Raw genomic sequence first — 27,497 nt, 5'->3', positions numbered from 1 at the left:
ACTAACTAACTAACTAACTAACTAACTAACTAACTAACTAACTAACTAACTAACTAACTAACTAACTAACTAACTAACTAACTAACTAACTAACTAACTAACTAACTAACTAACTAACTAACTAACTAACTAACTAACTAACTAACTAACTAACTAACTAACCATTTTATGAACAGAAAAAAAAAAAAGCATCAAAACCAATAAAAAAATTCAGTTATGCTAATACATGTACAGTATAACAAAACAGAAGATCTTTTCAGATAACTACATTATTTTTATAATGACATAACAAAAGCTGAATCTCGATCTTACTGAATTCTTTGCATATGCAACACTTTAATAAATCAATAAGATTGATGTTATAGCAAAATGCTGCCACAAGGGTCATCAATTAATCACTGTTATCAGACAAACCACAGATTTAAAAATGTTTCACGTATGAAGGCAGAAAACTAAGAAACAATACTGCAGGAAATACTAAGTGATACGCTAAAAATTTTAGGTATTGCAACTAGGATTTCTTATGCCTTGTAAAAGAGGACCTGATACCACTTCCAAATTGAGGGAAATAATGGTAGACTTTCTCATATGTCACAGGATGGATGGAAAGTAAAACAACTTAGTTAATGCATTTCAGGAACATTTGATTTTTTTTATATTAAATTAATTGAATTTCTTTTTTTTCTCTGATTAACAGAATTGAAAAAGCAAATACATTTATCTCCCTATCAATTAATTACTAAGATTACAAATTTACAGAACACTTAATAAAATTCTATAGTTTTATGTTCTCTAAACTTACTATTCAGTTTAATTACAACTGTGTAACATTTATTACTCTTCTCTCATATACTTTTAAGTCTCTCTTTTCACCACTTACATACATCTTTTCATAAGCGACAATATACACAAGTCTTACGTAAAATACATGCAAGGAACATCTAAAGTTAATACAACAATATTGAAAGTACATTTAATCTATGAATTTTTCTTTTCTACATACGATTTGTACGGAAAAAAGAAATAATAATTGCCAGATTTCTATTTGTCCAATTTCAATGAAATTTGGAATGGCTCGACAAATATTTTTAAATGTCCAAATATGAAATTTTCATGAAAATCTGTCCATAGTGTACACAGCACTGAGGGTCAGGCAGCACCAGTGGTTTCCCACAACTCCACCATATGTATTCAAGTGCTTTTATACAGTTCCCTGTAAAGGCCAGATAGAGTGTGTAATATGTGGTTTACGTTGTGTAGTGTTGAGTTCTATTGTTCTTCTGGCCTCTTAGCCTAGAGGTCTGTGGAGAACCACTGACTCCTAGTTTCCATTCATGGCATGAATGGAAAACTCTGGCCAATTCCAGTGAGTCTGAGCTTCCCAGCGAGGGCCTAATAATAAATAAATAATAAATAAACAAATAAAAAGTAAAATAAGAAATTTTCGTTTGAAGAGAGCATGGGAGATAGTCAAGAATGGGTCAAAATGTCAGGAGGAAAAGGATAGGTGAGTAATTGGAAGAGTGTCCACCAAAGATTAAGTAAAGATACAGTTGGAAGGAGTGGGTTGGGTACAAGCCCAGGTAGGTTGAAGTCACGGAGAACAGGAGTCCATGTTTGGATGCTGGTTAGCAGCAGTATCCCAAAGGTTAGAAAATGGAAAGGTTCAATGTCAGCAAGTGTACCTTTAGGAAGATGAAGTTTTCATTAACTTTAATCATGTAATAAATTTCAGGGGACAGCAACCTGTGTGCAGTTCATATTGGGTAATAAATCTTTTTCTTTGATGGAAAACAGCTTGGGGCAAAAGAGGTGAGAGCAAAGTAGTAGTCTCCTTCCATAAGGTAGAGGTACTCACGGTCTTTAGGAATGTCAGCAATAGATGTGCATAGATGGCTTCTGAGGTCTTTATAGCTGAGACAATGACGCCTAATGTGGTTCGAATCCTCAGGGCAACAACAGTGGCATAAGGGGTTATTTGCAACTCAGACATTTGTCAGTTTTTGTTTGAAGGCTCCATGTCTAGTTAAAAGAATGGTAATCTGTAAACCTGGGAAAAACCAAAAAGGATCCCTTGGACTAGTGATGACAACCCAAGGAAGGAACTTTAGTGATAGCCCCTTTAGTAGTCTTCTCCCAAAGCAACTGCTGATATATCTCTTCTGTAATTCTCCTGTGTTCATGTTTTTAGTCATTTGCAAGGTCTAGAGTGATCCCGAAGGCTCTTTTGTAAGAAGAGTTTCTCCTTAAGTGCTAGAAGGGCCCACTACTGACAACATCCAGATGGAGTGGGGTAAACCCACAAGGATTTGAAGTGCTAGCATGCTTACAGTGCAGCAAGCCCTTGTGATAGTAAGTAGGACCATCTGTTGAATGGAATCCAGTTCTTGCTTGTTGCAAACAAGAATGACCTTGGTGAACTAAATGCTGGCTCCACAGATAATGGGGCCAATGATGGCATATAGATCATGTGCAATGCTTTCTTCTTCAGGTCTGTCCACTTGGCAGATACGAGTGATTGTTTCTACATAGTTTTTACCTTGGTGGCCATATAGTTAAGATGAGGAAGGAATGTTTGTTTAGCACCTATAAGTATCCTGAGATTAATTTTCGAGTACATTTTAATATAGGTTCCTGCAACCTTAATGGTGGGAGGCCAGCAGAGATTAAGGGAGCCTTTCAGGAGGATTGACTTTGTCTTCTCCCCAGATATGGCTAGTCTATGAAGGGTGAAGGTCTGATTAGGGTGTCATTTGCCCGATGCTCCAGCTAAGCCTGTGCATCTCTGTGAAGATGAGAATTAGGTCGTCAGCAAAATCTAAGGCTTCAAGCATGCCCAAGGTCCATTTTGAGCAACTTGTCAAGGACAACAGTCCAGAAGAATGGTCCTAGAACTGAACCTCGATGGTAACATTGGGTGAGAGGTTTGGAGAGTTGTTTAAATTTTTCCATGACTGTAACAGTTCTCTGGCTCAGGTATGATTTTATACAGCTGTAGAGATTTATGGGTACCTTGGCACGTTGAATACAATGGAGAATGCCTAGCAACCAAAGCAGGTTGAATGCACTCGCAAAGTCAACATTAATGAAAAGAGTACTTCCCAGGAGTAACTTGACGAGAAGTTGGTGTGTGGTATCGTCTGCAGAGACCTGGCTTTGCATCCATTGCAACAAGGTTCTTCTTCCCATGGAAGCAGGTTTAGTACAGTTTGAAGGTATTGAATTGAGGCTTCTTCAACGTCTTCACCAGAAGATGTTGAAACATCAGTTTGTTTGTTTTTTTTGTTTTGCAGTAGGCAGAGATGATGTATAGGGAGCCTAAGGCTGTAGGCGATATGAGTATAGACTGCAGAGATGTAATCTTGATGACTATGATGTCAGCAATTGCAGCCCAGGAGGAGTCTGCATTGCCCTCAATGAGGTGGAAGGAGTTAGGATAGCCATGCACCTTGCTGTTGCATGCAGGCTCCTGCAACAGCATGATGTTGATTTTCTCCTCTTGTGCCTTGATTTTCAATTGGTCTGCAACAGCCCATGCCCTTTGAGCATTTATCGTCAAGAATCTGAGCACTTGTGATGTATTTGTTGAGGGGGGCCCCTATTCATAAGCTGTTCTTGACTGGTGTGTACTCTTTGTTTTCTAATAGACTGCACACTTAGGATCCAGAACACTGCATTGATGAAGAAGTTAAGCAGCTTCTGCAGAAGGCTCCCTCCTCCTCCTTATTTGGTCAGCATAGGGCACAATAACTAGAGGTAGAATCCACCCATGGGAGTCCCTCTGGTAAGTGTAGATGGACAGACAGACACTTTGAAAACAACAGGTGCATAAAAAAAGTAAGTAAAGCAGTGTCTAAAAAGCTTTAGAGTGCATAAAAAGAGAAACAGAATTATAACAGAAAAAATTTTTTTCAACTATTTTTAAATTATCATATTTTTTAAGAGCAGTTGTTAAATTATATAAAAAATATCAGCTAGCCTAAAATAATTTATTGTGAAAAAAATAAATAAAAAATATTTTGGTGAATTTCTTTTTTGATATTGATCACTGTAATTTTTAATTTTATATGTCAAAAGTTACTAAAATTATGCAGTACCCTTCACTAACCCATAGAGTATCTACCCCCCCATATTTTTTAGAATTTTTTTTCTTTGAAATTCCACCTAAATGGGATTTACTTGTGCAGCTGTGTGTCACTGTTCCTGTACTCAAAGAGTTTTCTCAATAAATTGATATTGACTGATTAATTAAAATGCATAAACACACATACACGAATAAAAATAAATTACAAATTGTTAGAATCTGACCAACAACATAGGGATCTGAATAGTAAATTAATTTTTCTTATATTTATAAGTTATAGCAATTTATTTGAATGAAGATATTTTGTTTATTTAGACATAGAAAGAACATATAATTATTTAAAATATATTGTAAAAAACTAAGTTTTTGAAGCATTCATTATAGAGCCACTATCTTTGCTTTTGCAATATCTTATTGCGTGTGTGCGTGTGTGTGCGCGCATGCGTTTTCCTGTACAGTGGAATCTTGTTAATACAAAGTTAAAGGGACCTAAATTTTCATGTTTTGTAATAACGAGGTAATTTTACCGTTTTTTTTTTTTTTTTTTTGGTACATACTGTATATCTAAGAATAATAATAAATAATTATAATAACAAAAATAAATTAATAAAATAAAATAAAAATAAAAGCCTTGTCAAACAATAATAGGAATAACATATTTTTTAAAGATTATATTTTATTTGTAAGATAAACTAAGAGAAAGGCAATACTAATGGAAATGAAAATATTGTACAGTATATATACAATATTTTAGTATCACAGTAAAAAGAATTGCAATCTTAATATAAAAGCAGACATACAAACCATTAACTTTTTAATAAATTAATCTAATTTAAAGAAAGAATCAAATGTTGTTTCTGTCCTATATGCATTTTTAACTATAGCACAGATGTTATCAAATGCAATAGTTATTTCATTATCAACGTTACTGCAAACCAACACATTCTCTATTATGTTCAATGCATTTTGGGCATCTTTTTAAGACGGCAGTGTGTGTGTGTGTGCGCGCGCTTCTTCACTTTAGCTGTCACTAGTAACAAAAACATCGTCGTTTTGTTTGGTACCCAGCGGCTCTTCTGGTGTTGGCGTTGCGGTGGTAGCAACTTCATCATCCACCTTCACAAATTCACCAACAAAATCCATATGCTCCTTCAAATTCCTCCATTCCTCACTGTTGCTATCACATTGGTCTGCTGGACCATGTTTTTCGATGATGTTCTCTCCAAAGCCACTCTTTCTGAAGCAGTTGATTATTACATTTGATGTAATACTTTCCCAAGCAATAACAAGATTACGGAATACCATCCGAGTCATTCCAATTTGGCTGCAAATTGTTCCCTCCTTTATGTTGCGAATCAAGTACCTTATCAGGTGGGCTCTATATGCTCTCTTGAGGTTATAAATAATGCCTTGATCCAGTGGTTCCATTAAACTGGTGGTACTGGGAGGTAAAAACAACAGCCATATATTTGTCAATTTAAGTGTCTCAGCAGAAAGTGCTGTACAATGGTCTAGAATCATCAAAATGTTCTTTTTTTTTCTGAAGCCATTCTTCTGTCCAATTTTCATAACCAAGACTGAAAAACTTTGACCATAAGCCAAGCACTTCTATTGGCCTCATAATCACAGGGAAGTTGGTTAACTGCTTTAAAACATCTTGGCTTGGAAAACTTACCAATCACAAGTGGACATAGTTTTGTACTGCCATCTGAATTGCAGCATAACAGAACAGCGAGTCTTTGTTTTGTTTGGCAGCAAATTATAAAATAAACCTGTCTCGTCAAGATTAAAAATATCCATTGCCTCATATTTTTCAGGGATGGACCAAACAGAACACAACCGCTCTGTAACCTTTTCTTTGTCGACTAATCCAGACTCACCACAAACGTTTTGCGAAACCAAGTTATTCATGTCTTTAAATCTTTGAAGCCAGCCACTGCTGCATTTGAAGTCGCTAATCCCACATTGCTGAGCTAGATAATTTGCCTTTTCTTGAAAAACCGGACCTGATATTGCAAATTAGATGCAAACGTTTGTTGGTACCACTCAAAAGTTTTGTTTCAAGCTCCTCGTGTTTTGCACCATGAATTCGATTCCTGTTTTTCATTGCTGCTCCGATGACATGCACTTCAAGTCTTTTTCGGTTTTTCAGTATTGTAGATAAAGGGATGTTGTATTCCTTTGCAATGTCCGTTTTGCTTCTTTCCATCCTATCAGCCTCTTGTATAATTTTTAGTTTAATTTCCGGGCTTAATTCTGTCCGTCTATGTTTTGTTGCCATAACACTGCTAGATAAGGTTTAATATAAACTTTTAAAATTTTTAAAAAAATTTAAATTCATTTAAAGACAAGTTCCAAAAAAGACATCAGCTCAGATAAAATGGCACACGAAATAGATTGCTGTATACCAGGAGTGGCCTACTTAATTTGTGATGCGATCTACTTTTTTCCTTCAAAATGTGCTGCGATCTACCATCTCAAAAATTACATTGCACAAATCGAGGGATTACTGTACATTTAAAATCCGTCGTGATTGACCGAAATGAAATCCGCGGTCGACTCATTGGCCACCCCTGCTGTATACGATAGCAAAAGACTCTTTGAACTGGTAACAATTGCAATTGACCTTATTCCTGTGGAGAGCGAGAGAAGTGCATGTAAACAACTTAGAAAAACTATTCTTTTGTTAATTTAACAACTCATCCTTCGGAAAGATGTTTCTCAGAGTGCACTTGACGTTGTAGCTACCATAAACTGCTTTTGTTTACACAAAGCTAATTTCTAACAAGTCAGTGCCATCCTTCAGGAAGTAGGGAGCCAGGTGGGCGGGGGGCAATAATCGGATCGCTCTGCCAAGATTTATATTAAACATACAAAAATGACAATATTTATTTCTCAAGGGGTGAAAGAACTTTGTAATACATATTAACCGAATTTCGTAATAAATGAATATATTTACATAGAAAAGACTATCCTATCACACGGGAATGGTATGTGCTTCATATAAACAAGTGCTTTGTATAAACCGAGTTTGTATTAACAAGATTTTACTGTATATATATATATATATTTTTTTTTTTTTAACACAGAAACTTGTTTCATAATCTGATAATGACAAAAATAACAGAATTTCAAGTTTCTTGAAAACAGTCAGTAGTGATGAAAATGATATTTCACCTGCCAAGACAAACAAATCATCAAATTTTAATGATTGCACATTTTGGGGGAAGGTATAAAACTCTTATGAGTTTTCATTCCCTTCTTCTTTAACTGAACTGAACTGAACTGAACATGAAAGGAACAGGCCCAAGATTAACATCTTTTGGCATTATCAGAAGGAATAGCTTACAGGCTTTCATCCTTTCTTTGCAGAATGAACAATAACAGGAATTATCTATCTTGAAATGACAGGGGGCTAGTTAATGCCAAAGATGCAGAAAGACATTCCAAATCTAATTTATAAACGAAGACAGGGTCTCACCAGATTTCCATAATAAAGTGACGTCACATCTGGATAAGCTTCCAAATCAATGGACTGAGTGTGCAAGTCCATGGAATGAACCACTAATTACTAAATCTCTCAACTATCAATTTTTGTTCTTAAAGAAGATGTCTGTGTCCCTCCATTGCAGACAACACTTGAAAAGCTTCAAACGTGGACTGCCAATGTTTCTGCAAAAAGCTGATGACACTATTCTCCAAAAAGTGTGACAGAAGACTGAATCGATTTGACATTGCTTGAGCCACCCATGGGGCTCACACGGAACTTTTAATTTTTCGTGTGATTTGAGCTGGTCTTTCAAACGTATTTGTATTTCTTACAAGCTTGTATTTCTTACAAAAAAAAAAAAAATTTAAAATTGCCATTAAAACTATTCGCATCTTGAATTTTTATTGTAACTTGAGAAGTATGCCTACAAAAAATCATATCTGAGTTTTACAATTCTGTGCATGCCTATGATCCAGTTAATGTAATAACAGACTTAAGCATTTGTCAAAAATGCCATGTCTTTGTAACAAAAAGGAACATCACGGGTCGGAAACATCACTTCTACGGAGACAGATATCTAATATTAATTTATTTTTGGTTTTCATTTCATATCTTACATTTCATATCTTTCATTTCATATGTTTCAGTCATAAGTGTATTAGTTGGAATATAACTTTCTGATGGATAAAGTAATTTGGATTAGAAGTTTTTCGTCAACTGTTGTTAGTGGACTTTATGTTCTGTGCAGCTGGTCATATAACTTTAACTCTTATTTTAATAAATCTTCTTGCCATTTTTTGGTGCTAATGCTCAGTCAGCACAGGTTGGTATACCAAATACAGCATATACTAATGGGCAGCTGATATGACATGAATTTCCAAACATAATGGCAATTCGGTTTTGAATGCAGTCATCATTATTGGTCCCATTACTATAAAATAAAATAGATCTTTATTATTACATCAGTGTACAATATTATTGATTTCACTTGCAGATTTGTCAACTTTTATATGCAATCTGATTCACACATGTTATGTTATTTGGTTTTTTTTTTTAGGAGAATTAGCAACTAAGGCCATATTGCTCCGGGATATGCAGTGGTCATTCCCTGACCTTTCCGCATCCTCCGTATTTGGTGGTGACGGGCTCAAACCCCGGTCTAATCAAGAAGCGTGTGCTACCCACTGCTGCTCCTTCCCACCTGGCTACAGAGGCGCCCCACACACACACACACACACGTTATGTGCTAAATTGTGAAATTTCAATCAAGCATGGGAAAAGTGGCAGAATCAAAATTGGCTCTCAAATTCTTTTTTTTTTTTAATTCTTTAAAATTAAAAAAAAATTTAAACAAAGAATATACCGAAAAAACTTATTTTAATGTTTTTAATCTTCAACTTTTATTTTAAAACTATTTTTGGCAATATAAGTGAAAGATATTCCACAGGATATTCTGTGTGCATGTATATGCATATGAAAATATCTATTAGTTGCTGTGATGATTTTTATTCTGACTTAAATGTTAATTTATAAAATAATTATTTAAAATAATAATTTAAAAAGTATATATTTTTGTCTAATATCCACCATACTATCAAGGTAATGAATAGATTAAGAAGTACCCAATTTTAAATCATTTATTGCTTTTATTCCAAACATTTCCATGGTATCATGGAGGACTGACACGTGACATATGGTGTGACTTGGGTATGTGCAGCTAGAGGATTAAATGTCCTCAGAGGAATAAAAGCTTAAAATTGTAAAGATCATTTAAAATCACTACAAGTTTACTAATTCTTTGTTGTCATTGAATTGCTATATAGCTTTCATTTTTGTGTATCATTGCAATCCATTGCTTGTACTACTGCATGAATAAATCTTTGGCAATCTAACATCTCTTCCAAAAGTAATTTGTGATGTTCCCCAAATAAAAAAAATTCGACAAATGACTTCAGTTCTCCACTGACTATTCTAAAGTTAAAATTATCTTTTATAAATTTACTGATGATGTTTCCTAATATCATATTGCCATTTTTTTTTTTTTTTTTTGAAACACTGGAGAAGTGAATGCTAAGTTAATTCCTACTTCATTATTTATAGTTTACTGGAATATAAAGAAATATATTGTTTTTTTTTTTTTTTTGTTTGTCTACCCATATAGCTACCATATCTGTTAAACTCCCCCCCTCCAGGCTCTACATATTTCTCTACTCTTATGGGATTAAAATTTTCATTACTCTCAACTTTCATTACTCACAATGTAGTTCAAGTATCCATGTTTCACCAATAACTTTTATAACACCGATAACCCTAATAGTCAAGTATATTGTCTAATTAATTCCAAGGTGAAATGCCGTGGAATTAATTAGACAATATACTTGACTAGTGTTGTATGCATAAGGACAGAAGATATTTTGTTTATTTTATTTATCATAATGATGAAAACTAATTTATAAATTTATCTACCATTGTTTTATAGATGATATTACCGAAACTCATTTCATAATCTGATAACAAAAAATAACAGAACTAACAAGGTGAATTAAAAGTTGGTGCTGAAACAATCACCAAGTACACTATGAAACTGAGAATAATGAAAAAATTTAATCCTAATAAAATCCAAATCATATTACTTTAAGTTTTAATCCTGTTCTCAAAGAAGAAATGAGTACACACACAAAAAAAAAAAAAAAAAAAAAAAAAATTTTCATTATTCTCGATTGTACACAGCAGTTTAAATGGTTGTGATACTCTACTTTTACTTTACCCTAGAATTAGACAAGAGATTTAAACATTGGCACATGAAGACAGAAAATAATATTTAGTTTATTTTATCCATTATAAAAATAAATCTAATTCATATATTTACCTCACCTCATTGCTACACCAAAATTTTTTTTTCGGTGTAGCAATGTGGTAAGGTAATGAAAATATTTTCAGATTATGAAAATATTTTTTCATAATCTGATAACATCAAAATAATGGAACTAACAAATACTGATAATAAAGCCAGGAAGTACAGCTAATATAAATTGTAATATTTTAATAATATAGACAAATGGGTAATGTTGTTGTTGTTTTTTTTTTTTTTTTGTTTTTTTTTTGTTAGTTGTTGGCACATCAGCTTCTATGGCCATAATGCACCTCACAGTTTTTGTATTTTACTGTGATCCAAACCCGAGGTGGGATTCGAACCCGCGACCTTTGGGTTGCCAGGTAGGCACTTTACCCACCTGACTAGCCCAGTTGGCGGGTAACGTTGTACCCATTTCTCTATATTATTATAGAGTAATGGAGTAATAGAGATATAATATTTCTCTATACTATATGTTGTACATCTAGGACAGGGGTCGGCAACTTTTTTGAGTGAAGAGCAATTTTTGATCTAATTATAAAAAAGAGAGAATCCGAAGAGCCGCACTTCAAGCTCAAGCAAGGTGGGGGAGTTTAAGAAATGAAATAGAGTGGGAAGGTGTCTTATTAAAAATATATATTGAAATATTATTTATTAATAATATTTCTAATTAATGTGACTTTTGAGCAAACTTCTTGAGCAAGTCTCTCAACATCGGGGAAGTATGCCGTAATTTTCATCTTTAAGAATGCTGAGAAACTTGCATTGTTCAGACGGTTTCTTGATTTATTTTTAATATAGTTCAGGTTCAAAAATATTTGCCCACAGAAATTTGTTGAACCAAAAACTGAGAGAAGTCCAAATGCAAATATTTTCAAATTTATATACACGTCCGGTAAGCTACACCACACATCGAACACAATTTGGTCTTGCTTTTTCAACTCATCTATCAGCATCCATTTATGTATAATTGCAAGGGCAGCCTTTTGCCTCTCTAAATGCTCAATTTCAGTTTCAAGACATTTTTAGTCTTGCACTCAACATGTCCTTGATTTTTAAATCCTCTAACTCCATTTCAAACTTTGCTTAATGTTGGCTAAAAGTTAGAACCAAAGTTACATGCTCAAAGAGCTGTATGCTGCTCACGAGCTGCAGGTTGCTGACCCCAGGTCTAGGATAAACAAATATTATGGAGAAAAACTATTTCATTTTTAAAAATAGATTTACAAAATATTAAAACTGTATCATGTGTATAGGACATCAGAACTTAATAGGATAAGCACCAACCTGTCTTTTGATGAATGTCACGTGTATAAGAAAAGAAATTAGAGCCAAAAAACACTGTGGGTAATGACAGAAATAAGGAAAATTGATGAAAGACAAATCTGGAAGAATGCAAACAAAGCAGAAGGCAAAAGGAAAATATAGAGAGTATAATAATAAGTAGAGAAGGAGAGAGAAATGGTTAAGAAAACAGCATGGGAAAAGAGTAAGTGTGTAAAAGAAAGGAGGGTATGATTTAATGTTTAGAAGTGTGAAGTTTTTAAATAGCAAATTTAAGAATGGTTCAAGATAAAAATGCAACTGTGGATGGAGGTAGGGAATATAAGTATAAGGGCAAACATTTGAAGAATGAGGAAAAATTGGGATTCGAAAAAAGAACCACATTAAGGGATATGGAGAAGGGAAAGGTAGATGTAACAGATAGAAAATGCAGGGATAAGGAAACTAGCAAAAACACAAAAACTGATTATGAGATTGCAATATAGACAGAGGATTTTATATGATTATTATGATGATTCTAATAGAAAAAAAAAAATGCAATCAAATGTAAGGATTTCAGGACAAATGCATGCAAAAATATGTATATAAACATATGACCATGAAAAACATCTGATTTTATGACTTTTATTACGATGTTTCTCAAAGAAAGAATGCAATCAAATGTAAAGATTTCAGGACAACTGCATTCAATATCCATTTGATATTCTATATATAAAAAGTGATCCAATAATCAAAAACTTGGGGAAAGAACAGAGGAAAAGGGAAGAACAAGAAATGTGATAGGAATAATATCAATTTTGAGGGAAATAATTATAGATAGGAATAATAAGTTCTATGGATTTGGAAAAAGCATGCAGTGTAAAATTTACACAGAATAAACAATCATTATTACATATAATTCTCAAAGAATGAAACTGTTTTAATAGAGTTAGAACCTACAGAACAACTTTAGTTATAATTATGATAAAAATAACCAGAAATTTGCCTCTTTTTAAAATCAGTTATAAAGTTATGTACAAAGGATGGTTAATCATTTACATATATTAGCTCATACATTTATATTAAACATATAAGCTAAGTTCAATGACAGTTAATGGGAATTAATCTTGTAATAAAATAACTACACAAGATAAGTAGGGATTTAAGTGTTTAAATACAGGGTAAGCCATATATCAGTTTACCAAAAACAGCTTTATCAATTCATTTAAATCATAAATATCATGGGCATAAACTGACTTCAAGATTTAAATTGTACAAACAATTCCTTGGTAAGCTGATATATGGCCTAACTTGTATAATAGACAAAAATAACAATGGAATCAGTACTATAAGAGATTATATAAAAGCAACACGATTTCAATAAAGCCTAATCAAATTTAACTTTTTTTTTTTTCTTAGAAAATTAGAAATATACTGAACAAACAGTTCTTTACTGAAATAAAACAAATAGAAACAAAAATGATACAGTGCGAATACAATATATACAAATAAATATTGATTTCAAATCCAAACCATTGATTTTGGGTATTGGAATTGCTTTCTAAATGCCTGAATAATAAACTTAATGATATATATATATTAAATATGCTACACTGGAAGCAGAGATTTAAATGGGAAGACAACATATGGAAACAAACCTGTAAACTGAAATGAAAACAAAAATTTACCCAATTATACTGCTAAACACAAATGAGTTTATTTTTTAAACAGAACTTTTGAAAGAGTATGCAGAGAAATATCATCATATCAGCTCATTTTATTTTGCAATTATTAGCTCATTTTTGCATTGTAAAACTCAACAGAAATGCTGATCAGAGAAAATATTATATTAAACTGACAATAATTCTTAATAAAATTTGAATAACTTTTAAAATATGTTAATTTGCCAAATTTAGTTTGTGGATGTTTCAGGTTTAACTTGAAAAATAAACGTTCTAGGTGCTAATTTGTTTATTAGAATCTCACATAAAACAATTTTTTTTTTAAATTATTAAACTCTGCCATATATAAACAATTTAAAAATATTCAATGTTGATTAATGATAGTGTTACAGGCAACTTACTTGCTTTTCACTTAATGCCCTAATTTCTGCTTGAAGATCATGAAGTTGTTTCTGAAGAGCAGAATTCTATTGACGAAAATACAAGCAATCAGAACGGTGTAGTACACGAGATTATATCAAAATCACTGTTCTTAATATAGCACTACATAATATTATTTAAATATTTACTGAAGTTCAAATATATTGCAATGCTAACATTTTCTGATACCGACTCTATAAAATGAAAACTTCCCTACACAATGAACGATCAATAAAATGTCCAGGCATTAACCGGTGGAAACCTACCTGAGGATCGTTCCTCATTTTGGATAGAACAATCTGAAACATAAGAACATGCGTATTATAAGACACTCATGGTATAAGACATATGTATTATCTTAAAAGAAAGAAAACCACAATTACATGTTTCATTAGAAAACTCAAGTTAATCTAATCCAGTTTACTGTAAGTAAAGAAGCAAGCTATGTAGGTTAGGAGAATCCAACCTTTCTCGTGAAGTTATCCGCGCACAAGTACTCGAGAAAGTTGAACTGGGCATTTACTCACCAACTGCATGTAGGAAATAATAGGATATAACTAATGAAACTTTCAAAATTAAATTCAAAAAGTTTGTGATTTAAGTAAAAAGAAATTTAGTGCACTATTCTACAGATTAAAGTTAAACTACATTTCAAAGAAGCTATCGAAGAGTCTAGGTATTCGTTTTTGTTGATGTAGGCGTACTAGAAGATTCATCGCGTTGATTTATTGAGAGCAAAAAAATTGACACTTACTTGGTGGTTTTGTATAACACCCTTGAGTTGAGCAGAAAGAGCCTGTAAATCCATCTTAATGATATAAATGCTATCCAGTTTGAATAAAATTGACAAATACTTCACAACGGACCAGACGTAGTACGCTAAGCAGCGACGCTCGAACTCTAGAAGAAAGTGCAACACTCAACAGTCCGAAGCAAGGAGATAGTACTCAACCTAAATTATGTACTCAAATGAGTTTTTAATCTTTCACTTATGGAATGAAATGTAATTAAATATGCAAATCAAATGCATAGCACACAGAATGCAATAAAGAAATGCCAGAATTAACATTTTAGAGTGGGGGATGTACTCAAATGGGACTAGATTTCATGGCGTAATCATGATAAGGTCATGACAGCTGCACCTCATCCCAGTTACTTGTACAACTTCGCGATACCGCAAAACTACCGGTAAAGATCTGTTGTGTGTGATAGAAAGTGCTATTTTCTTCCGCGAACTTCGCTAAAGAGTGAGTTCTTCCTATTTTATGTGAAACTTATTTACTGTGCATAGTATTGTGTTGAGCGCTGTATGTTATGGTGTTATAATAGTATATTTAAAGCTGAAATTTGTTAGTCTTTGTGATACAGTAGACATATATACCGAAATTACTTTTCTCTTTGCGCTGGAAAAGTGAAAAGTAGAACGTCACTATGGCTGCGCCCAGTGGAAGGGTGGACAGGTGGTTTCAACTTCACCGGGACGTAAAGTAGCTTATTGTGTGTTTGTTTTTTTATTTCGATTCTGTTTGAGAATAAAGTTACAACTTTAGTGATAAATAGAGATTTACAACTAAAATTATTATTTGGATCTTCTGTGGAAGTTGAATAAAATAACATATTCAACTTACTTAAATTAAGAATTCGTGAACCACAACACGTTGTGTGAAGCATCGTGTTCTGTACTTCAACATTTATGTCGTGTGCTCAGAGTGGGCCGAGCATTGGTAACCAAATTAGTTAGTGATATTGTTTGCTGTTGTTATTTTTGCACGTGCAGGTGTCCGTAAGTAGCAACAATGGATTTATGGTCGTTATCAATAAGACAAATTGCAGTTGTTCAAACTATTTTCCTAAGATTATATAGTTTTCATACTGGTGAAACGATTAAGCCTAAATATGTCTGTTTTATCTTTGCTATTATGTTTGAATTTTATGTAATCTAGTGTGTTTTTAATTATTCGAGTTGTTTGGAATTTTGAAACAAGGAATAGGCTCTTAGTTTCAAGAAGCTCTTTCAAAAAGTTTTCATTTAATACCAAAGGCTTTAGACATCTGTGATGCCTTTGGGTTTTTAAATTATTTTATTATATTTTTTATATTTACTATAATATAATAATGGTATCCAAATAAAAATGGAAGTTGTATTAGTTTCATATATCTCAAACCTAAGTGAAGTTGAGCACAATTGTGAATAAGTTTCATAAACTACTGTAATCAAGTTGAACAACGCCAAGACTAAACAGTAACCCTAATTGCGAATTTCAGAAGCGAACATTGGAAATTTTATTGACTATATTCGTATAATCGAAATATCGGTTTTAGTAAATATACTAAAAATTGGAATTGTTTACGCTAAATAGTTTCGCATTACTTAGGACTGTTTAATTCCTTTATGTTTGTGCCCATTTCTGTTTGTTCCATAATCCAATTTTTTTCAATCAAAATTTTAGGCATTTATGTTACTCCGTTGATAATTTTATGATAATTGAATTGTATTTTAATTCATTCTCACGTTCTAAAAGAATAAAGCCAACCAGCATCGGAGTTGGAGGGGTATTTTATTATTACTTGGTTTGTTAAATGTCCTAAAGATTCAAAAATTAATTTAGAACTCCGTTTTTTTTTTTTAACTCTAATTAGTATTCTCTTTCATTCAGGATAAAGAATAAACCCATTATGACATCAACGTCTGAGATATAATTCCTTCATCATTAAAAATATCAAGCACTTGGTGGATAAAAATGTGGACTTTGGAGGAAATACCAAGTATAGTTGCTGCAAATCAATCGGTCATAACTGTTTAAATAATTTGCCATAGCAAACATTTTGTTCTTTTTTTGTAATGTAAGTATATTTAGGTTATTGGGAGTTTATGCTGATAAAAATTTTATATTATTACTAATTAAAGAACTATATATTATATGATTGTCATCATCAGTCTTAAGTTATGTGTGTATAGAAAATATTTGTAAACTTCAAGATTAATTTTGCAGAATTCATTACAAAATATCTCTAAACTTTTCCCTTTCAGATATTCTCATTTTCTGGTTAGCCATAAACAAATAGATGCCAGTTATGTCTGGCCGTTTTAGCATTAGTAATAGTAATTGTGGCATGTGATGCAAGAAAGCAACCATGTGAGCTTATGTTGCCTCAGCCAAAAAAAAAAAAAAAAATCGCACAACCATTCTCTCTAAATGTTTGTCCAGTTCCTGCTTAAATTTATTTAATTATCACCTTCCACAACAACAGATGAAAGTTTGCTGAGCAATTAACCATCCGCTGGCTAAAGGCAAATTTCCGCACATCTATCTATTCTACTGCTGTCTTTCCTCAATTTGAATTTATGCCCCCTTAGGGTCATAATCTGAACAAGTGGAAGAATCCCATTAGAATTTGGCATGCTCATCCCATTCAAGGCCTTATACACCTCAATCAGATCACCTCGCAGGTGCCTAGTCTCCAGCTGCTGCAATTTGCAGAACTTAAGCCTCTCTTAGTAAGAGAATTCCTTCATTCCCCTCACCAATCTTATTGCCCTTCTCTGTACACACTCAAGCTTATCTACATCCTTCCTAAAATGAAGCCTCCAGACCAGTACACAGTACTCAAGGCATGGCCTGATCATTGCCTTATATAGAGGGACAATCACCTTTTCCCTGATAGCAAAATTCCTGTATATCATTAACAAAACCCCATGACATGCTCTTGCAGCCTGTCTGCATTGTTCAGAAAACTTCATATCTGACTGCACAATTACTCCGAGGTCTTTTTCATTTTTTACCATCCTAAGTGTAGTACCACACAGCAATAGAGCAAGCTTATCTGCGAAAAGATCTAAACCTCCCAAGGACTTCCTAATTCATTTCACATATATACGTGGTCTCAATTCTAATCTCAACGATGTCCATTTTCACTTGCAGTCTTCCAAACCCCATGTACTTTTTCTGACTGAATCTCAGTTATCAGTTGATTCAACTACTGCTCATCTCAGATGTCCAAATTATTTGCTGTCTGATTCATTTCGCCTCAAAGGTGGTACTTGTGCATATGTCCGTTCTGATATTCCCTGTCAGAGACTTGGCAATTTGGAATCTCCTCTCTTTGATCTTCTCTGGCTTAAAATCTCTCTGCCTCATTGTGTCAAATTCATCTGTTGTCTCTACCGTTCTCCCAACTCCACTAATCACTTGGAGCTCTTTGACTTCCTCTCTTTGCAACTTGACTTTCTCCAATCCAACTTTCCTAACAGTGAGGTTCCTTGGTGATTTTAACGTTCACAACTCCAGCTGGCTTCCGTTTTCTAGTCACACCGACCCAGCAGGTCGAGATGCTGAGGCTTTTGCAATTACTAATGACCTAGCACAGATTGTTCATTTACCTACAAGAATACCGGACAATCCTAATCATACAGCCAATACGCTTGATCTTTTTCTCACAAACAACCCTTCTAAGTACACGGTCGAAGTGAGAGGTCCTTTAGGCACTTCAGATCACAACTTGGTGATTGTCTCTTCTCCAATGGAACCTTTATCTCATGGCTATTCCCAACCTCGTATTGTTTGGCATTACAAGAATGCAAAATGGGATGACCTGCGAGACTTCTTTTCTTCTTTTCCTTGTTCGGATTACTGTTTCAAAACTTCAGATGTCAACGTTTGCTCAGATCGTGTCAGTGAAATTATTCTTGCAGGAATGGAATCCTTTATCCCACACTCCACTTTAAAATCTCGTCCTTTATCTAAACCTTGGTTTTCCAATAAATGTGCTAAGGCTGTCCAAGAGAAGAACGTTGCATATCGTAATTGGCTTGTTTCTAATTCTTCAGTTTCATTTTCTGCCTACACCAAAGCTCCCAACAATTGTAAAGCAGTTATTAATCAGTCCAAACTAGAGTTTGAACAGGCTAAGAGTAGAAAACTTGCTTCTTGCCCTAATGGTAGCCGAGCATTCTGGTCTCTTGCCAAAGATATTGGCCGCAACTTTTGCCCATCTCTGCTCCCACCTCTGTCCAAACCAGATGGTTCTGTTGTCACTTCAGCCAAGGATAAAGCTGACCTGCTAGCATCCCATTTTTCTTCGAGCTCATGTATTAATGATCTTGGTAAAACACCTCCCACCATTCCTAACACGCTCCATTCAATGCCTCCTGTGGTCTTCCGTCAAAAGGATATCAGAAGGATTTTGATGAATCTTGATGCTAAGAAAGCTCCAGGTCCTGATGGTATTTCTCCACTTGTTCTCAAAACCTGTGCTCCTGAACTTACTCCTATTCTTTGCCGCCTTTTTTCACTTTCTTATTCCAAAGGTGTATTTCCTTCTGCTTGGAAATTTGCTCATATCCAGCCAGTTCCTAAAAAGGGTGACAAATCCCTCCCATCCAATTATCGTCCCATTGCAATTACTTCTACTCTTTCTAAAGTAATGGAGAAATCAATTAACTGCCAACTCTTAAACTACCTAGAAACCTTCCGTCTGATCAATGATCGCCAGTATGGATTCCGTCAGTGTCGATCCACTGGTGATATTCTGGCTTATGTTACCCATTTATGGACTAATTCAATGGAAAGGTTTGGTGAAACACAAGTAGTTGCTCTTGACATCTCAAAGGCTTTTGATCGTGTTTGGCATAAAGGTCTTCTAAACAAGCTTCCATCTTATGGTTTGCCAACTGTTTTTAGTAATTGGTTATCCAGTTTTCTCTCTGATCGCTCACTGAGGGTGATGGTAGATGGCTCTCTGTCTTCTAACTTCTCCACTAATGCCGGTGTCCCCCAAGGTTCAGTTCTTTCCTCCACTCTTTTCCTCTTGTATATCAATGACCTTCTTCCATTGACTGGAAATCCTATCCATAGTTTTGCCGATGATAGCACATTGCATTCCACTTTCCATTTTGAGAAACCTTGTCCAGCTCAATCAGCTTCAAGTTCTCGAAAATCTGCTGCCAATTCCTTAAATGCCGATCTTCAGGTAATTCTCCAGTGGGGCAAAGACAACTTAGTTGATTTCAACCCTTCTAAAACTCAATCTTGTCTTATATCTCGCAAAAAGGATTCTTCTGCTCCTATGCTTATCTTTAGTGACACCCCGATTTCTAGGCAAAATGATATATCTCTTTTGGGGATTACCCTGACTTCTAATCTCTCTTGGCACAAGCACATTACAAATATTGCTTCCTCTGCATCTAAAAAACTTGGTTTTCTCTTTCGCTCTCTGCGTTACTTTTCTCCCAAACAGCTGCTCACTCTGTATAAATCGCAAATCCGCCCTGCCCTGGAATATTGTTCCCACATCTGGGGTGGTGCCCCCAAAACCTCTCTCAGGCTTCTTGATTCCATTCAGAAGAGGGCAGTTAGGTTAATTAATGATTCATCTCTAACAGAGTCTCTCCACTCGCTTTCTCATAGACGCACTGTTTCTGCTGCATGCCTCTTCTACAGATACTTCCATGGGCACTGTTCTTCTGAATTGGCTTCTATAATTCCCGCTCTCTCTTTCAAAACAGTTCGAAAACGTGCCGCCACCAGCCAACATCCATTTACTGTCCAACTTCAAACCCACAGAACCAACTTTTCGTCTTCTTTATTTATTCATTCAACTGCCGTTTTTCTGGAACAACCTTCCTTCGTACGTATTTCCTGAAAATTACAATCTACAGAAGTTAAAGTTCAATATCAACAAATATCTTCTTTCGTCTTCTCAACCTCCAACCCAAGCATGGTACTAAGTACTATAGGTTATAATACCTCTCGTGTTTGGGGTTCTCATAAAAAAAAAAAAAAAAAAAGTGTAGTACCACACAGTTAGTACATTACTCTGGGGTGACTGCTGTCCATATTTTACATTTGTCAATGTTGCCACTTCTCAGTCTATCTACTTAACTTTTCCAGATCCTGTAGCAGTAGTGTACTATCATTACTGTTATTAACAACCCTGCCAGCTTTCATGTCGTCTGCAAACTTAGACATTAACCGTGGTATACCCTCATCAATATCATTGATAAATACAGAAAACAATATTGTGCCCAATACCAAACCCTCTGGGGACTCCACTAATAACATTAGTCCACAAAAAGCGGTGTCCATTGATTACCACTCTGTTTTCTCCCACTCAACCACCCTTTTATCCATTGTAGTACCTATCTGTCTATGTTTGACTTAATACAGCATATCGCCGCCTTGTCGTTCCAATTTTCCAAAGTTGCCAGACGTGGGCATCTTCAGCTTTCAAATTTCTCATGTCTGATAGTGCACCTACCTTCCATGTTTTTCTAGGGCGTCCTCGCCTTCTCTTCCCTTGTGCTATCCACTCATATATAATTTTATGTCATCTCACTTCATTCGTGCGCAGCAGATGTCCAAACCATCTCAACGTCCTATTTTCTATTCATTCTATAATATCTTCATCTGCATGCATACGTCATCTTATTTCCTCATCCGTTATCCTCTCTAGTCTGGAAACCCTAGCACTCCAACATAGGTAGTCCATCTCTAGCTTCTTTTTGTCAACCTCTTCTGGTGTCCACACCTCACAAAAGTACCAATTCCACTAACGACTGTCCGATATGTTTTTTTTAGTTCTACGGGAGATATTGTTGTCACCATATAGTTTAGGACACTGAGAATTTTCTTACTTTAATGAATTCCTGTGTAAACCTTTTCTTTTCCCAATCCTTAGTTAATCTACATCCAAGATATTTGAAAAAAGTCAACAAGTTTTAGATGTACAGATTGTGTAACTTTAGATTCATCAGGATGTTCTGCTGTCTTTGTATAATTGATAAGATGCCCCATTGGTCATATGTAAAATTCAATTTTCTCAACATGTATTCTAGATCATAAGCTTCTTGTGTAATGATAGCTGATCATCGGCAAAATTTAGTCTCCAAAGATATCTGTAATTAATTGGTACTCCCATTCCATAACAGCTTCTTTCCCATTCTTGTAAAGCACATTCCAAGAAAACATTAAACACTAAAGGTGATATGTTACGTCCTTGTCTCAGTCCCTTTGTTGGATAGATTGGGTTAGATAAAGTATTCCCAACTTTAATATATGCCACGTTGTTATCGTACAATTCCCTAATCAGTTCCACAAGCTTTGGAACTGATTAGGGAATCAAGTGACATATTTTGAAGGGCTTTCCATAATTCTTTTCTTGGAATGGAGTCATAAGCCTTTTCTAAATCGACGAAGGCAAAGAAGGTATTTTATTCTTTGCTTTTCTCCACCAGCTGTTGTCAAACAAACAGATTGTCCACACAAGAGCAACCTGATCTAAATCCACTTTGTTCTTCACTTATCTTATCCTTTACCTCCTCTCGTAATTTTAACTGAACACTTGAGTATAGTCGGGACTTTTTTTTTATGTGAACCCCAAACACGAGAGGTATTAGAACCTATAGTACTTAGTACCATGCTTGGGTTGGAGGTTGAGAAGACGAAAGAAGATATTTGTTGACATTGGACTTGAACTTCTGTAGACTGTAATTTTCAGGAAATATGTAAGAAGGAAGGCTGTTCCAGAAAACGGCAGTTGAAGGAATAAATGAGGAAGATGAAAAGTTGGTTCTGTGGGTTTGAAGTTGGACAGTAAATGGATGTTGGCGGCACGTGATCAGACTGTTTTGAAAGAGAGAGCGGGAATTATAGAAGCCAATTCAGAAGAACAGTGCCCATGGAAGTATCTGTAGAAGAGGCATGCAGCAGAAACCGTGCGTCTATGAGAAAGCAAGTGGAGAGACTCTGTTAGAGATGAATCATTAATTAACCTAACTGCCCTCTTCTGAATGGAATCAAGAAGCCTGAGAGAGGTTTTGGGGGCACCACCCCAGATGTGGGAACAATATTTCATGGCAGGGTGGATTTGCGATTTATACAGAGTGAGCAGCTGTTTGGAAGATAAGTAACGCCGAGAGCGAAAGAGAAAACCAAGTTTTTTAGATGCAGAGGAAGCAATATTTGTAATGTGCTTGTGCCAAGAGAGATTAGAAGTCAGGGTAATCCCCAAAAGAGATATATCATTTTGCCTAGAAATCGGAGTGTCACTAAAGATAAGCATAGGAGCAGAAGAATCCTTTTTGCGAGATATACGACAAGACTGAATTTTAGAAGGGTTGAAATCGACTAAGTTGTCTTTGCCCCACTGGAGAATTACCTGAAGATCGGCATTTAAGGAATTTGTAGCAGATTTTCGAGAAGTTGGAGCTGATTGAGCAGGACAAGGTTTCTCAAAATGGAAAGTGGAATGCAATGTGCTATCATCGGCAAAACTATGGATAGGATTTCCAGTCAATGGAAGAAGGTCATTAATATACAAGAGGAAAAGAGTGGGGGAAAGAACTGAACCTTGGGGGACACCGGCATTAGTGGAGAAGTTAGAAGACAGAGAGCCATCTACCATCACCCTCAGTGAGCGATCAGAGAGAAAACTGGATAACCAATTACTAAAACCAGTTGGCAAACCATAAGATGGAAGCTTGTTTAGAAGACCTTTATGCCAAACACGATCAAAAGCCTTTGAGATGTCAAGAGCAACTACTTGTGTTTCACCGAACCTTTCCATTGAATTAGTCCATAAATGGGTAACATAAGCCAGAATATCACCAGTGCATCGACACTGACGGAATCCATACTGGCAATCGTTTCTAGGTAGTTTAAGAGTTGGCGGTTAATTGATTTCTCCATTACTTTAGAAAGAGTAGAAGTAATTGCAATGGGAGCGATTTGTCACCCTTTTTAGGAACTGGCTGGATATGAGCAAATTTCCGAGCGGAAGAAAAAGCACCTTTGGAATAAGAAAGTGAAAAAAGGCGGCAAAGAATAGGAGTAAGTTCAGGAGCACAGGTTTTGAGAACAAGTAGAGAAATACCATCCTGCAATTAACACCTAAGTCTCTGTAGTTCTCTGGATCCAGCTTATTTCTTCTTCTTCAAGAGGAGTGTTTCCATTTACAATGGGTTTCCTCAGCCTACAAGTTATTTCTTAGGAATTTTTTCCCGCCATAAAGTGCGGTTTAGCGTGTCTTGGTCGGTTAAGCCTCGGGCTGTCATGCACTCCCATACTCCATCCATCCATGTCCTCCTAGGTCTTCTCCTTCTTCCAGGAAGTATCCATTCCATGATAGCCTTTGGACATCTGTTTTCATGCATCCGTTTTACATGTCCATACCATGTTAGACGCTTTTCTTTGATGGTGTCAATAATAGTCTTTTTCACTTCCATTTTTCCCTTATGTCTTCACTCTGTTTTCTGTCTCTTTTAGAAGTTCCTGCTGAGCGTCTCCAAAAATCCATTTCTGTGGAGAGCAATTTGTTTTCTGCTTGCCTATTCAATGTCCAGGTTTCCGCTCCATACAATAAAAGACTTTGTACAATTGTTTGAAATATAAGTTTCTTTGTTTTATTTAGGATATTTTTGCTCCGCAGAACAGAGTTTAACATGCCGATAGCCTTTCTGCCGTCTGCAATTCTCTTATTGATCTCTGCTTGGGATGATCCATCACGTTGTAAGATTGATCCCAAATATTTGAATTTATTGACTTGTTTGATTTTAAAACCTGCAATATTTAGAACGTGTCCTGTTCCTGAAGACAACATTTCAGTGTTGCTAAAATTGTTTTTTAGACTCCATTGTTTATATTCCTCGAACAATTGACGACATGCATACTTTGGATCTTCTAAGTCTTGTGCTATCACCACCTGATCGTCTGCAAAAGGTAAATTGTGATTATAGGTGTTCTTATTAATCGGCAATCCCATTTTATTACATTTTTTTTTACCAGGATTTTAGGCAGATATCAATATAAATTTTGAAAAGTGTTGGTGACATGCAACAACCTTGTAATAAACCTTTTGAAGTGTGGAATTCAGGTGACAAAGCCGATCCCACTTTAATTCTGCATCTATTATTCTTGTGAATTGCCTTAATAATGTTAATCAGTTGTCCATTAATATTTGCCTCTTTCAGTGCTACCCGTGAGTTTTCTTGGAACACTGTCATATTCCTTTTCAAGGTCAATGAAAATCATAAAGATTTTTTTTCCTTTTGATTGGCATTTTTCAAGGATCTGTCGTACTGTTGAGATATGGTCTATACATGACCTCCCAGCTGAAAAACCACTTTGTTCTTCTGATACCTCGATTCGGCCTTCTAAATGGTTCGTAGTCCATTTTCCAAGGATCTTTAACGGCGGGTTCAGGACGCATATTCCTCTGTAATTTGAACAGTTTTTCCGATCGCCCTTCTTATAAATTGATGTAATATACCCTGTTATCATTCCTTTCGGTATTTCTTCTCCTCTCAGTATACTATTTAACAGTTTTTGTATCAGAACAGCCACTCCTCTTCCTCCATATTTCAGAAGTTCCGTGTAAACCCCTTCAGGTCCAGGTGATTTGCCATTCCTTCTTTCCTTTAGCAGGAGTTCCACTTCCCTGACAGAAACTTTTAAACCCGAGTCTTCTACACCAAAATCCTCTATCGTCTTGAACTCTTCCCGGTCTTCTTTTAAAAGTCCTTCATAGTACTCCGTCCAGTCTTTCAAAGGTATTAAGTGCAAACCAGCATTGTTTATTGTTTTCTCAAGTTTTAAGGACCTTCCACGATTCCGCTGATTGCTTGAATCCCAATTTGCTATTAATAGTTGCACATTTCCTTTCCCATTCTTCATTTTTCGCTTCTACTACCAACCTGTTGTCTATTTTCTTCTTTTCAACATAAATATGTGGTCTCAATTCTAATCTCAACGATGTCCATTTCCACTTGCAGTCTGCCAAACCCCATGTACTTTTTCTGACAGAATCTCAGTTATCGGTTGATTCAACTACTGCTCATCTCAGATGCCCAAATTATTCGCTGTATGATTCCTTTCGCCTCAAAGGTGGTACTTGTGCTTATGTCCGTTCTGATATTCCCTGTCAGAGACTTGGCAATTTGGAATCTCCTCTCTTTGATCTTCTAAACAAGCTTCCATCTTATGGTTTGCCAACTGGTTTTAGTAATTGGTTATCCAGTTTTCTCTCTGATCGCTCACTGAGGGTGATGGTAGATGGCTCTCTGTCTTCTAACTTCTCCACTAATGCCGGTGTCCCCCAAGGTTCAGTTCTTTCCCCCACTCTTTTCCTCTTGTATTAATGACCTTCCATTGACTGGAAATCCTATCCATAGTTTTGCCGATAATAGCACATTGCATTCAACTTTCCATTTTGAGAAACCTTGTCGTGCTCAATCAGCTTCAACTTCTCGAAAATCTGCTACGAATTCCTTAAATGCCGATCTTCAGGTAATTCTCCAGTGGGACAAAGACAACTTAGTTGATTTCAACCCTTCTAAAACTCAGTCTTGTCTTATCTCGCAAAAAGGATTCTTCTGCTCCTATGCTTATCTTTAGTGACACTCCGATTTCTAGGCAAAATGATATATCTCTTTTGGGGATTACCCTGACTTCTAATCTCTCTTGGCACAAGCACATTACAAATATTGCTTCCTCTGCATCTAAAAAACTTGGTTTTCTCGGCGTTACTTTTCTTCCGAACAGCTGCTCACTCTGTATAAATCGCAAATCCACCCTGCCATGGAATATTGTTCCCACATCTGGGGTGGTGCCCCCAAAACCTCTCTCAGGCTTCTTGATTCCATTCAGAAGAGGGCAGTTAGGTTAATTAATGATTCATCTCTAACAGAGTCTCTCCACTCGCTTTCTCATAGATGCACTGTTTCTGCTGCATGCCTCTTCTACAGATACTTCCATGGGCACTGTTCTTCTGAATTGGCTTCTATAATTCCCGCTCTCTCTTTCAAAACAATCCGAACACGTGCCGCCAACATCCATTTACGGTCCAACTTCAAACCCACAGAACCAACTTTTCATCTTCCTCATTTATTCATTCAACTGCTGTTTTCTGGAACAACCTTCCTTCATACGTATTTCCTGAAAATTACAATCTACAGAAGTTCAAGTCCAATGTCAACAAATATCTTCTTTTGTCTTCTCAACCTCCAACCCAACACGGTACCAAGTACTATAGGTTCTAATACCTCTCGTGTTTGGGGTTCACATAAAAAAAAAAAAAAAAAAAAATGTTCCTATATGCATCATTCCTATTGCCCAGCCATTTCTGATATGCAAGTTTCTTTTCCTCTACAACAGCCCTTACTTTTTTGGTCCTTGACTCTTCTTTTTGCCTAGGATTTCATGAGCTATTTTTTTTAACAGTATTTTTTAAATATTTGTAGATTTCTTCAGTATTACCTTTTATCTCTATGTTAATTGCAGCATCCAGTCTCTGGGTGAAGTTGTTTCTAATGTTGTTGTCCTGGAGTAGGTCAACGTTAAATTGATCCACTTGTAGCATTTCTCCTTCCCTGCATTGTTGGTTGTTCACACATATTTTCTTAATCCAGTTCCACCTCAGTGTTGTTTTAACAAGAAAATGGTCAGATCCACATTCGGCTCCTCTATAAACTCTGACATCTTTCAATACATATGTCCCTGAATGTTTTGAAATAATGTAATCTATAACTGATCTAATTTGTCTTGTCTCCTGTGACACAAGTATATTTATGGATATCCATGTGTTGTTTATTCTCAAGTCGAACTGTTCACAAAGATTGCATAGTCTATCTCTGTTGTCATTCCTGTCTTTCTCTCCAAATCTTCCAATAACTTTGTTATTTTGTTCAGTTCCTACTCTTGCATTGAAATC

General features: G+C 35.5%; 2 protein-coding genes across 9 annotated transcripts in view; one reads left to right on the top strand and one right to left on the bottom strand.

Annotated features, from left to right (window-relative positions):
- The window catches only part of LOC150077455 (PHD finger protein 21A-like), a 177,478-nt gene extending 162,816 nt beyond the window's left edge, over positions 1-14,662 (bottom strand). Inside the window, exons 1-3 of one of the 2 annotated variants that reach the window (XM_090386114.1) lie at positions 14,548-14,662; positions 14,060-14,092; positions 13,775-13,840 (exon numbers count right to left, since the gene is read on the bottom strand). In XM_090386114.1, the coding sequence (XP_090242240.1) occupies positions 13,775-13,840; positions 14,060-14,092; positions 14,548-14,601 (153 nt within the window). In that variant the 5' untranslated portion in view covers positions 14,602-14,662. The remainder of the gene's footprint in view (positions 1-13,774; positions 13,841-14,059; positions 14,093-14,547) is intronic. The other variant, XM_090386115.1, reaches the window with a different exon arrangement.
- Positions 14,663-14,960: 298 nt separating this feature from the next.
- Positions 14,961-27,497, top strand: part of Nup50 (nuclear pore complex protein Nup50) — a 141,201-nt gene continuing 128,664 nt past the window's right edge. Inside the window, exons 1-2 of one of the 7 annotated variants that reach the window (XM_090386813.1) lie at positions 14,969-15,040; positions 16,451-16,637. The gene's annotated coding sequence lies outside the window, so the exon portion shown is untranslated. Of the gene's footprint in view, positions 15,041-15,104; positions 15,291-15,324; positions 15,577-16,450; positions 16,638-27,497 lie in introns of those variants that run through there. The other 6 variants (XM_090386812.1, XM_090386814.1, XM_090386811.1 and 3 more) reach the window with 6 other exon arrangements.

Source organism: Mastigoproctus giganteus, chromosome 12, assembly GCF_048544385.1.
Source record: "Mastigoproctus giganteus isolate SK-2022 chromosome 12, ASM4854438v1, whole genome shotgun sequence".
NCBI classification, from domain to species: Eukaryota; Metazoa; Arthropoda; class Arachnida; order Uropygi; family Thelyphonidae; genus Mastigoproctus; species Mastigoproctus giganteus.
The sequence above is the reverse complement of the archived record's forward strand: the minus strand, read 5'-3'. Positions and strand labels throughout refer to the sequence as shown.